This window comes from Nematolebias whitei, chromosome 6, assembly GCF_014905685.2.
Source record: "Nematolebias whitei isolate Nwh7 chromosome 6, NemWhi1, whole genome shotgun sequence".
Classification (NCBI taxonomy): Eukaryota; Metazoa; Chordata; class Actinopteri; order Cyprinodontiformes; family Rivulidae; genus Nematolebias; species Nematolebias whitei.
Genome location: NC_056503.1, coordinates 18,775,661 through 18,788,938, shown reverse-complemented (window position 1 = coordinate 18,788,938; position 13,278 = coordinate 18,775,661). Strand labels below are relative to the sequence as shown.

Sequence of the window (13,278 nt, the reverse complement as noted above, 5' to 3'; positions counted from 1 at the left end):
CAACAGAAAATTAACATGAGAACAAAAACAAACAAAAAAAAAAACTGAACGGATAGATTAAAATCTTATAAAAGCAAAAAACAAAAACAGGGATAGCGAGCAGAGAGCTGGCTTGCTGGGAAGGAGAGAAACGGCAGAAGCCAGAGGTGGAAGAGCCGGGGCAGAAAAAAACAATTTAAAAGAGATAGAATTAAAAAAAAAAATAGTGAAAGCAGCTTGTTTTATAACTTCGTGCAGTTCTTTAAATTCCCTTAAGTGGTCCCTTCTTCTATACATCTGCCCCATCTCCACACACACAAACACAAGCCAGCCGAGTAAAGTTTCTTGTTACATCCTCCGTCTCCTCCAAAAAACACTCGCTCTTTTCTCTTCCACGCCTCTTCTGGGTCGGTGTAAACGGTGAGAAGAAACCAGGAAGTTGGACGAGAAAGAGAAAAGAACTGGAGCCGAAGGAGAACGAGCAGAACCCACTTCACTGCTTTGACCTGGACGTTCTCTTGTGCCTGAGAACATGCAGTTCCTCAGTCTGAATAAAGGTGGACTGTTGGTACAAAAGGAACTGCAGAGCTGTGTTTTTGTAAAGTACACCATGTGCAGGCGAATATTGTATACAGTAAGTCAACCGTGCAGCCATGGATTGTGATTTCTGACCTGTACAATCACGAGGGGAGAAGCAGCCATATTTGCTTCTTCATCCAGGCGGACTTTATGTCGAAGGAGCTGAAATAATTAACAAAAAAAATAAATAAAACACACAAGAATGGGGAGGTTCAGTCCTGTGCGGTGGTCCCGGGTCAGATGCAAACCGTTGCTGACTGATTTGTTCACCTCCTGAAGCAGGTAGGAGGTGCGTCCAGGTGTACCCAGCATGACCTTCGCCTCCTCCCAACTTCAGCTGGATGTAGATTTAAACAAAACAAGCAAAAAAAAAAAAAGGAAGGAAAAGGGGTAATAGTTGCTGTAGTTTCCTCCGTAGTTGTCAGAGGGGGCGGGGTTGTCCGTAAGGCGCCGTCTTATCAGAAGTTGTAGAAGAGAAAGAAAAGTTGGTCTGTCCGTCTCCACGTTTGTGACATTTAGAATGATATGTCAGCTATTTTAAAAGTTATTCCCTTGTTTTTGTTTTGGTTTTGAGTGCTGAGTCTCTGTAGCACCCAGAAGAGCCCAGACAAAGCCCAAAGCCCGACCCTGTATATCCTGCCAACAACTACCCCGCTAACAGAAAACAGGCCCAACATCAACAAGAATGACAGTCACAACAACATTGATTGAAATGATACTTTAGAAAGCAACACCAAGTCATTGCTCTTCTCTTATTCAAGTGTCTCTCAATATAATAATAATAATAAAATAATAAGAACAATCGTTTTGTACGACAGAGAGAGTGAGCGTCTTCTCTCTGTCCTCTTTTGGCTAGAAATCTCAAAAGATTCATAAAGCTAAAACAAAAATAAAAAACATTCAAAAATTACAAACAATACAAAAAAAAAAAAAGCCTCCTTGACATCTAAAAACAAAACCTGACATAAAAAGATTAGATACAGAAGATGTAATAAGCGTTCTATACATGGCATCACTGTACAAGGAAAGGAGGAAACGTCTGGTAAAACTACCCACAATGCAACACACAGTCACCAACGGGCGAAGAGGTGGGAGCACACACGGCGAGGAATAGAGGGAATACACTCGATGGCGTCGCAGATGTTTGGAGTTACATCCACGGAGTCAACGATGGGGCCGGTTTGAGTTGTCGTACGTGCACATCCAGCTCTGAGGAGCAAACTTCAAGGAGTTCATGAAAACGACTCAAATCCAGAATCAGAAACGTGGATTTGCAGCTAACGCTGTACTTCATTACAATATTAAAAACAAAGCATTAAGATTTTCAGTTTATGATCTCCCCGTCTCCTTCCTACACTATACTGCCAAAAGTACTACCAAAAGTATTCGCTCGTCTCCGTTCAAATGCATAGGAACTTGATCCCATTCTTGTTCTGTAGGATTCAGGAGGACTGTTTGCAGCTTCAACTCTACTAGGAAGGCTTTCCACAAGGTTTACGAGTGTTTGTGGGAATTTTGGGCCATTTTTCCAAAAACGCATTTGTGAGGTCAGATGTTGGACGAGAAGACCTGGCTCGCAGTCTCCACTCTAATTCGTCCCAAAGGACTTCTACTGGGTTGAGGTCAGGACTGTGTGTGGGACAGTCAAGTTCTTAAACACCAAACCTGCTCATCCATGACTTTGTGTCGGAGTGCAGTCATGATGCAACAGGAAGGGGCCATCCCCAAACTGTTCCCACAAAGTTGGGACCACGAAACTGTTCAAAAAGTCTAGAGTTCCTTTCACTGGAGTCAAGAAGCCGAGCCAAACTCCTGAACACCCACCCCAACCAAAGTTTACAATTGGCACAATGCAATCAGACAAGTATTATTCTGAACCCCAGACTCATCCAACAGATGTCACACATAGAACCACCCGATGCTTCGCACTGCACTCGGTGATGGAAGGCTCTAATGGAGCTGCTCGGCCATGGAGACCCGTTCCATGAAGCTCTCTACAACTGTTCTTGAGAGGCTACGTGAGGTTTGGAGATCTGCAGCTGTTGACTCTGCAGAACGTTAGCAACCTCTGTGCACTACGCACCTCAGCATCCACTGAGCTGGTTCTGAGAGTGACCCATTATCTCACAGATGTTTGTAGCAGTCTGCCTAGGTGCTTGACCTCATACAGCTGTGACCATGGAAGTGATGGAAATTCGATTATTTAGATTTAGGGGGGCGGCTGTGGCTGAGTGGTTAGATCAGTCGTCCTCCAATGTGAGTTGGGGGTTCGATTCCACCAGCAGCCACATTCTGAAGTGTCCCTGGGCAAGACACTCATTGCCTCCAATGTGTGTCCCACTGGTGTATGAATGTGATAAAGCTCTGATTAGTCTTTGTATAGATCTAGTAGAGTGCTGTATGAATGGGTAAATGAGGCACAGATTGTGTTGTAAAGAGTTTTGAGTGTCTTGACAAGATAGAAAGGTGTTATATAAGTACAGTCCATTTAGATGAGTGAGCGAATACTTTTGGTAATATAGTGTAGCTCGTATAGCGGAGTTGATTTCATGAACAGAAAACGCACTCTCTGGTCTGCACTCCGGTAAGAAGCTAGTTTACTCAAGGATAACGTCAACACACGTATAGTGCAAATAAAACGCGTACAACACTTTAAAGCTTGAATATCGAGAGTAAGCATTTAGTTTCAGATACTTGCTCAACATCCAGGTTCAAGAACGGAGGAGGGAGTTGAGCTGGATGTTTCGTCAAGTTTTGACTCGGGTGCATTCCCTCTATTTCGGAGCTGGAGAAGACGTGGAGGGCAGAGCGGTGAACAGCATGACATCTGGAAGGAACTGCTCAGAGCAGTGAAAACCGACAGGGGACAGCTAGAACCCAAAGTGCAGAATTAAGTAATCAAAGTACATTGTTGTCCTCCTTGAACTATTCTCCTTTAATTATTATATTTATAATAAAACATATTTTACAGAAAACAAGAGTAACCATATTGACTGTAATGCCTACATTAACTGTAAAAATTAACTTTAAATAAAATCAAACTCAAAATAATAAAAAAAAAAAAGAGCTGGTTTGTCCTGTGCGATGTTACGGCGCTCCATCTTTGGACAGAGAAACTTTGGTGACCGTTCGGCCCCAAAACGCCCGACAGCTGACGGACCGGGGCCACCGATCCGCTCCGGGGAACATCTGCTGCAGGACAGCAGGAGCTTTTTATCAACCAGGTACACACAGACACACAACACACAGACACACTCACTCCTAATGTAAATACTTTGGGTTTGCGGCAGCAGTGTGTGTGTGTGTGTGTTTGATTGTGTTGTTGGACTCCATTGACTGTATCAATGCACTAACCAGTGAGGCACGTAATGAATGTATGCCATACAGTTACGAGGGGGAAGAGGGGAGAGGTTAGGTCAGGACTGCAGGTGGGACAGGTTTGCGAGGAGAGAGTGGTGGGATTGGTGGAGCTGTAGACCCCCGGTCTACCCAAGATGGGAGGTGAGACGAGGAGACAACCTGCAGCGAACAATGCTGGGTGTCTGTGTAGAAAATGCTGGCACTTGGACCTTTGAACACCGAGGCCCCACCTGTGAACCCTCCCACCCTCTGAATGTCTACACCCCCCCTCTCCTGTGTGGACTGCCCTCCAAAGGGACAGATGAAGACAGACAGATGGACACAGAGCGCCCCCGCTTGGACAGAAAACGGTGGTTTAGCGTGATGCTTCTCAACTCAACACAACTCAGGGTGGCTGATATGGACCGACAAACGCAGGACCCCGTCCTACAGGGAGACAGAGAAGACACTTAGTTTAAAATCCTACAGCTGAACAAAACATGTATTTAACGGTCTTTGTCTTTACTGCGCTGCAAAAATTACTGGCTTGAAAACAAGATTTTTTTACTGGGAAAATTTTAGAGAAGAATTATTTAAAGCACAAAAGATTTTAAATGCTACATGCAGTACGCCAATGTCAGCCTTCACCGAGGGACTTTAACAGTGAATGTTTGTAGTTTTGGAGAGGAGTGTTTTTTCCCATAATAAACATCTTTACCATCTCAAATCCTAATTGGTTTCCATTTAAGAGAAATGATCCATTTTTAATGTACAGTATGACGACAATCTTTGTGTCAAAGTGTGTCTGTGTGTACCTGTTTTAGACCCCGGCCTGCTCCATGCTGTACTGCAGGTCAGGGTGCTTGTAGCTGAGGAGCATATCACTGGTGCAGGAGGAGGGGTAACAGGCTGTGGGGTGAAGCTCCCCTTCGACATCACACACTGAATGACAAACATGTCTTTTAATGGCATTGACAACAAAGGAAACAACTCTCACAATGCTACAGATCTCCTACAAACCTGACTCTTCCCGCTGGTGCAGCTGCTGGCTTCCTGTCAACGAAGTCTGGCTGAGAATATCCGACATGCGAGCAGAGCTTAGAGCCTTTCCAGCAAGGAGGCTCATGCTGGACATGGGATCAGCCTGGTCCTGTGCAGGAACATTTTAGATGAATACAGAGATAGAATCATTCTTCGGTAAATCCATTCATCCGTTCACTCATCCGTTCACTCATTCATTCATTCATTCATTCATTCATTCATTCATTCATTTGTGCCAACAGAAGCAAACAAATGCACCGGCATAGCAGATGAGCCAATAATGTATATTTGTGAAATATAAAGGTACGATTAATGACTTCAGTGTCGTAGCAAAAACTGGAGATTTCAACCTGTAAAACATCCCAGTATTGAACAGTACACTGAAAACAAATCAGAACTAATAAACCCATCAAACTATGTCCTGGTAGTCCATGAATAGAATCATGACAAAACTGAGCTTTCTACTGAGAAAGATTCTGAACATTTAATAAAACTTATAGCTGAATTAATGACACACATATCTATCATATCCATCCATCCATCCATCCATTATCTTTACCCGTTTATTCCATTTTGGGTCACGGGGGTCGCTGGTGCCCATGTCCAGCAATCACTGTGCGAGTGGGCGGGGTACACTCTGGACAGGTCGCAAGTCCATCACAGGGACACATAGAGACAAACGAGACAACCATTCACTCTCTCACTCACACCTAGGGACAATTTAGTTACCAATCAGCCTAACATGCATGTTTTTGGTCTGTGGGAGGAAACCAGAGTACCCGGAGAAAACCCACGCATGCACGGAGAGAACATGCAAACTCCACCCAGAAGGCACCTGGACCGGGGTTTGAACCAGGGACCTGTTCGCTGAGAGGCAGCAGCTCTACCAGTTGCGCCACCGTGCTGCCCTATCATATTATATATATATATATATATATATATATATATATATATATATATATATGAGTGTATATAAACATGCATAAATACATACATACTTTCAGAATCGGCAGAGTATCAAATACTTATTTTCCACACTTTGTATACAGAACCATTCCAAAAAATTAGAATATCACGGAAAAGTTGTTAACTTTCATAATTCCATTCAAAAAGTTAATCTTTAATAGATGATAGATTCAGGGCCCACAATTTAAACAATTTCAAGCATCTATTTGTTTACTTTTACATAATTTGGGATTCCAGCTCATGAAACCCACAAAAACAGGATTTCAAAAAATCTGAATACTGTGAAGACATCAGCCCACACTACTACTCAGTTTTTGCAGAAAAAAAAAGAAATTAGGATCACAACAAATCAGTCAAAATATGGTCTTTTCAAAACGATATGTCAATCTTCAATACTTGGTTGGGAATCCCTTTGCTTTAATCAATGCCTCGATGTGACGTGGCATTGACTGGGAGTTATGGAAGCCCAGATTTCCTTGAATCCTTGCTGTCAGCTCTTCTTTGTTGTTGGGTCTGGTGCCCCTCATTTTCCTCTTGAGAATACCTCATAGATTCTCAATGGGGTTTAGGTTCGGCGAGTTGGCTGGCCAGTCAAGCGCTGTGGCATGGGCATCAAAACAGGTTTTGGTGTCTCTGGTGGCATGGGCAGGGGCCAGGTCCTGCTGTAAGATGAAACCTGCATCTCCATACAGATCCTCAGCAGAAGGAATCAAGAAGTCCTCTTAAACCTGCACCGGACATTACTCCCCAAATCATGACTGACTGTGGATATTTCACACTGGATCTCAAGCAGTATGGGCTCTGTTCCTCGCCCTTCTTCCTCCAAACCCTTGGACCTTGATTTCCAAATGAAAGGCACCCTTTACTTTCATCGAAAAAGAGGACCGAGGAACCCGACAGTTTTAGCCCATCTCCCCGGATGTGTCTGAATGTGGTGGTTTTTGAAGCTGTGACTCCCGCCTCATTCCACTCATTCTGGATCTCTGCCAGATTCTGGACTTTTCTCTGTTTGATAATCCGCTGAAGCCCACGATCATCTATTTTGCTGGTGCATCTTCTCCTGCCACATTTTGCCCTTCCACTACTTTCCATTGATATGCTTGGACACAGCACTCTGTGAACAGCCAGCCTCCTTAACTATGAACTTTTGTGGCTTACCCATCCTATGGAGGGTATCATTGATGGTCTTCTGGCCAGTTATGTCTGCAGTCTTCCCCATATTGAACTGAACTGAGACAACTGAACCAAACTGAAGCAATTTAATGACACCTGGGGAAACCTGTGCAGGTGCTTTGAGTTTAGTAGATGATTAGTGTGTCACACTCAGTTTAAAACATTCATGCATGTTTTTTTAAATATAATTTATTTGCATTTTATTGCATGAAATAATTATTTGATACAATAAAAAAACAGAACCTAATATTTGGTACAGAAACTTTTGTTTGCAGTTACAGAGGTCAGACGTTTCCTTTAGTTCTTGACAAAGTTTCCACACACAGCAGAAGGGATTTTGGTCCACTCCTCCAGACAGATTTTCTCCAGATCCTTCAGGTTTTGGGGCTGACGCTGGGCAACATTGAGTTTCTGCTCCCTCTAGATTTTCTGTTGGGTTCAGGTCTGGAGACTGGTTAGGCCACTCCAGGACCTTGAAATGCTTCTTACAAAGCCACTCCTTAGTTGCCCTGGTTGTGTTTCAGGTCATCGTCATGTTGAAGACCCAGCCACAACTCATCTTCAATGCTCTTACTAAGGGAAGGAGGTTGTTGGCTAAAATCTCACGACACATGACCCCATCCATCCTCCCTTCAATACAGTGCAGTCGTCCTGTCCCCTTTGCAAAAAAGCAGCCCCAAAGTATGATGTTTCCACCCCCATGCTTCATGATTGGGACAGTGTTCTTGGGGTTGTACTCATCCTTCTTCTTCCTCCAAACACAACGAGTGGAGTTGATGCAAAAAAGCTCTACGTAGATTTCATCTGACCACATGACCTTCTCCCATGCCTCATCTGGATAATCCAGATGGTCAATGGTGAACTTCAAACAGGTCTGGACATGAGCTGGCATGAGCAGGGGGACCTTGTGTGTCCTGCAGGATCTTAAACCATGACAGTGTATAGTGTGTTACTAATGGTCCCAGCTCTCTTCAGGTCGTTGATCAGGTTCTCCTGTGTAGTTCTGGGTTGATTCCTGACCTTTCTCAGAATCATCCTTACTCCACAAAGCGAGATCTTGCATGGAGCCCCAGCCCGAGAAAGACTGAGTCATCTTGTGTTTCTTCCATTTTCTAACAATTGCACCAACAGTTGTTGCCTTCTCACCAATCTGCTTGGCTGGTGTCCTGTAGCCCATCTCAGCCTTGTGCAGGTCTACAATTTAGTCCCTGGTGTCCTTAGACAGCTCTTTGGTCGTCGTCATAGTGGAGAGGTTGGAGTGTGATTGGTTGAGTGTGAGGACAGGTGCCTTTTATAGATGTAACAAGTTCAAACAGGTGCATTTAATACAGGTAATGAGTGCAGAAAAGGAGGGCGACTTAAAGAAAAACTAACAGGTCTGTGAGAGCCAGAGTTCTTGCAGGTTAGCTGATGATCAAATACTTATTTCATGTAGTAAAATGCAAATTAATTATTTTTAAAAGTCAAACAATGTGATTTTCTGGATTTTTGTCTTAGATTCTGTCTCTCACAGTTGAAGCGTATCTACGATAAAAATTACAGACCTCTCCAATCATTGTAGATGGGAAAACTTGCAAAATCAGCCATGTGTCAAATACTTACACCCCCCCCCCCCCCCCGAAACACACACACGTATGTATATATTTATTATATTTTCTGTTGGATTATCATAAATCAACTGCAGCTAAGCACTCTGTCTTTAACTTAAAACTGTCAGGTAAAAACATTCCTGCTTGTTGCTTGTTGGTCACGGTGTTTTTAGAGTGGGGTTCAGGTTAGACCAGGAGTGGGCAATTATTTTTTCCATGGGGCCACATGAGAAACAACAAATATTGTGGAGGGCTGGCACAAATGACTTTTTCATTCAACCTTTATTTAGACAGGTAAATCCCATTGAGCCTCGAGGACTCATTTACAAGAGAGACCTGATTTCAACTTAACTCAATACTGCATAATAATAGTATTTCATTATTAAAAGCAGTACATAGCACTGTTTTAACAAGCTGGTAAGAGTATTTGTTATGATTAAGCAACAAAAAAGCGAGGTTTCCTTAAAAAAATGTCATTTATTCAATTAAATTTCCCAGTACAATGGTAAACTGTTAAAATTTTTACCATTTGTGACGTTATATTAGTGATCATTTTCAGTCACATTCACCCCAAAACTAATTTTGAGTTTTATATACTGCTGGAAAAAGTTCTTAGCTTTCTAAATATATCACAATATTGTCTTTGTACTCCAAATATTATGAAAAATCATATAATAGTGATCATCACTGAACTGTGATTTCTAGTCCCGGTTCTTTACGTGCCTACATTTGTAGTCTAAACATCTCATTTGGTGTTTATCAGTTCTTTTTTTCTTGTTTAGTGAGAGAAATCTAGTCTCTGTTGGGCTTTAACGGAAATGTTAAAGTCAGGTTGAAGGTCTGAGGTGGAGATGTGAAGCAAAGCTGACATCATCAGTGAGAGAGGATCTATATCTGGATTTGGTTAACTTCATTTGTTTACATATGTATTTTGTAATTCCCCTTATGGGGGCCGGTGAGAGTCAACCAAAGGGCCGCATGTGGCCCTGGGGCCGTACAATGCCCAGGTCTGGGTTAGACGGTATTCAGACCGTCACTCTTATGCAGATAAAGAGGTCCAGACCACCTCTGAAGAGTGGTCTGGCCCTGGTCTAATGAAATAAAAACGGGTTTTGGAACTCGTTGTCTGAGAAAATAAAGACTCAGGAGGCAGGAGGTGGAACACCTGGAGAGCTGGTGCAGGAAGAGCAACCTTCACATCAATGTCAAGAAGATGTAGGAGATGGTTGTGGACTTCAAACAGAGCAAACACACCTACCCCCTTGAACACAGGAGGATCTGCGGTGGAAGTGGTCTCCAGCTACAAGTAATGACAACCTCAGTTGGGGCAACACCACCACCAGCCTGATCAAGAAAGCTCATCAGAGACTCTACTTCCTCAGGTGGCTGAGGCAAGCTGGTCTGGGAAGCTCAGTCCTCACCTCCTTCTACAGGTGTGCAGTGGAGAGCATCCTGTGCTCCAGCATCAACGTGCGACATGAAGGCTGCACGACATGAAGGCTGCACAGAAGTCTGTTGTAGTCAGCCTCCCCACCAAAACATACATCTACACCTCGAGATGTAGGAAGAGGGTCACCTGCATCATGAAGGACCTCACTCACCCAGCACACACACTTTTTGCCCCGCTCCCCTCAGGAAGGAGGTTGAGGAGCATTAAGTGTAGAACCACAAGACTGAGGAACAGCTTCTACCCTGAAGCTGTTAAGACTCATGAATCTCTAACTAGAATAATCACTGTGAAAAAATCACATCATGTTGCTGCTGATCTGTTTCATGTTGCTGCTGATCTGTTTCATGTTGCTGTGTTCATTCATGCTCATCTGCTCACACAGACTCGTGTTGGTGCTGCTGTTCGGCATATAGTTTTTGTACTATTAGTGCTTAGTGTGTTTTTAGTTAACATTTTTCTTAGATCTTACTACTGTTTTTCTTTTACAATTTATACTTTTGCTGGATGTAACTGGGATGCTGTGTACACAATTTCGTTCCATCTCATGTTCCACATGTGATGCGTATGACAAATAAAGAACCTTGAAAATACAGCCCGAGTATCTGATCTACTTGAACCAAGATCAAATATACAAATGGCTTCCAAAGCCCACCTGGAGTGCACGGAGCAGTCTGTGTTAACCAGCAGGCCATTTTCACTCACATAGGCATCATCGCAGGTCTGGATGGTGTGGTGGCGCTGCAGCTGTCCTCTAGATCTATACGCCTCACTTTGGGGTCCTCGTGGATAGCCATTGTGATCAGGCACTTCCATGGCCTGTCCTTGGGGCCTGCACTCTACATGCTCAGACTCTGAATGAAAAGGTTTGATAAAGAAAAACATTTAAAAAAAATAAATAAAATAAGATAATAAACTGCACTGAAATTACCCGTTTTTAATTTAGGATGGCAACAAATAAATTTAAATAAATATATTTCCCTCATGAAAGAATATACCAGCAGATTTTAAACAGGAGTTACCTCGGGCAGCTGAAGCACTCCTAACGTAGCCAGCGTGCCTGTGTGTAGGGGAGTTATATGGGGGGGTTCCTCCACGGGGGGGCCCCAGAAGCTCATGACCTTCTGCCTTGGCCAGCAGACCTTCATGAGGGTGGTGATATTCAGCTGGCACCTCGTCCTCTTCCATGCTCTCGGAGTGAGGTAAGGGAGGACACGGCACCTGGGGCGTGTGCTGCTGCGGAACCTCTGGAGGTCGGATTTGGAGGAGGTGGTGGTAGTGCTGCCCCCCAGAGGCACCTTGGGGCAAAGGTGGCTCCAGGCCGTCTCCTTGGTTCAGCTGGCGGAGGAGCAGCATATCTCCAAACTCTTGTGGCGCACCGCCGGGTGGTGTTTGGGCCGCTGCACATGGCCGGGGATTATGTCTCTTTAAGAGGGCTGCCAAGTCTTGGGGGGGCAACCTGGGGTCAGCGTGGCCTGTTAAAGAGTGGCGAGGAGACAGTAGGCCCTGCAGGGTGGGGGTGACGTGCTGCTGCGGGGGGCGGTAGTCCAAAGGAGTTGGGGACAGCAGGGCCTGCTGTAAAGTGGAGGGGGCCCCGTAGCTGCTCCCCACGCTTTGGTAACCCTCCAGGCCAGGGACTTTGAGGGAGGCTCCCTGCATGTAGGGGTTGTAGGAGCCGACCACTCCTGAGGCTCCTCGAGTGGCAGAGTCGCCAGAAAAAAGGTGGGGGTTGAACTGTGTTTGGTCGTAGCCGGATGTGAAGCGGCCCAGGCTGCGACTGAAGAGGAAGGAGGGCACAGTTAGATCCTAAAACCACAATGTTTAAAATATTATTTTATCTCTCAACAGCCTAAAAAATACCAACACACAAACTAACAAACACTCGAGTCTGGCCAGAGTTCAAGTTTTCACTGAGACGTGCAGAAACACAAAATAAGTTTAAAACTGTTCGTCTTTCAGTGAAGACACACCTGGCTGTAAAACACAGCTGATGGGGTCACAAAGGTCACGGGTACTCCTAATGCACCTCACTCTGATCAGAAACACTCACCCAGACACACAGACGTGGAGAACTGGTTGAAGATGACATCGTCGTAATGATGATGAACAGTTTACCTTAATTCTCAAAACTGGTAACAGACACCGTGCTTATTCTTAGATCTGACCCCATATGTCCATATTTTAAAACAATAAGCATAAAAAACTACTTTGTTCCAAGCAACAGCATATAGACTCAAAATTTAAATGGATTTTTTTGAGAAAGCAAGTCAACATCAAAAACATACAATAAACAATAGATAACATATCCTGGTAATAAAAGACGAAACAGCATGCACACGTCTGACGTGCCTGTGAGACAAAGTTAAGGGAAAATTATAAAACCGAAGGAGAAGCTGCTTTGAATGTCCGTTGGTAGTGTTGACATAAGGGCAGCTTGTTGGAGGGGGTCACCTGTGCGTCTCGGCGTTGTCCGCGCTGAGCTGCTTCCCGAGGACCCTGTGTGTCCCCGGCGTGGACAGGAAGTTGCCAGGTCTCTGCACCCCGCCTCCCAGTTCCACCTCCTGCACCTGTATGGTCACCTGCACATCCAACAAGAAACCACATAAAATACCTGCACACGCCGTCATTTCCTGTTTGATGAGATCTGATTGGCTGTTGCAGTCACCTGCTGCTGCTGGGGTACACCTGGCGCCAACGGGACGGCGGGCCGAGCAGACGCCGATTGCGGATTGTTTGGCATGGGGACTCGAGGCAGGCTGGTGGGAGGTGGGCTGCCACTTTGCGCCTGGTACATGGCAGGAGCGCCATGCTGGTACGGTACTGATGACTGCCCCCCTGCAGGAGGAAAGGACTGGTGAAGGCCTCTGCAGACCGACATCAACAGATTTCTCCACTCAGGTGAATTAAAACCCAAGAGGTTTACTGCGAACACGATCAAAACTTGGCACAAAGTGAGTCATGAACTCTTCTAATAAAATCTTTTATTGCACAACTTGTCCAAAAATTATGTGTTTGATCCCGTTTAATAATACTGATTTAAAAACCATTATGTCAAGGCCATTGTCACCAGGGCTTCAACAGACTATTCGAGTAATCGACACCTCAATTCCTAGGACATCTATCAAGTTTTTAAATTTCAAGTCGAGTATTCACAGTGATGTCATT

At 44.4% G+C, this 13,278-nt stretch overlaps 1 protein-coding gene across 1 annotated transcript in view; it reads right to left on the bottom strand.

Annotated features, from left to right (window-relative positions):
• Window positions 1-4,261: 4,261 nt before the first annotated feature.
• sik3 (SIK family kinase 3) overlaps window positions 4,262-13,278 on the bottom strand; it is a 75,415-nt gene continuing 66,398 nt past the window's right edge. Inside the window, exons 20-26 of the mRNA XM_037677429.1 lie at window positions 12,779-12,948; window positions 12,565-12,692; window positions 11,136-11,890; window positions 10,819-10,967; window positions 4,918-5,047; window positions 4,713-4,839; window positions 4,262-4,344 (exon numbers count right to left, since the gene is read on the bottom strand). Coding sequence (XP_037533357.1) covers window positions 4,718-4,839; window positions 4,918-5,047; window positions 10,819-10,967; window positions 11,136-11,890; window positions 12,565-12,692; window positions 12,779-12,948 — 1,454 coding nt within the window. The 3' untranslated portion in view covers window positions 4,262-4,344; window positions 4,713-4,717. The remainder of the gene's footprint in view (window positions 4,345-4,712; window positions 4,840-4,917; window positions 5,048-10,818; window positions 10,968-11,135; window positions 11,891-12,564; window positions 12,693-12,778; window positions 12,949-13,278) is intronic.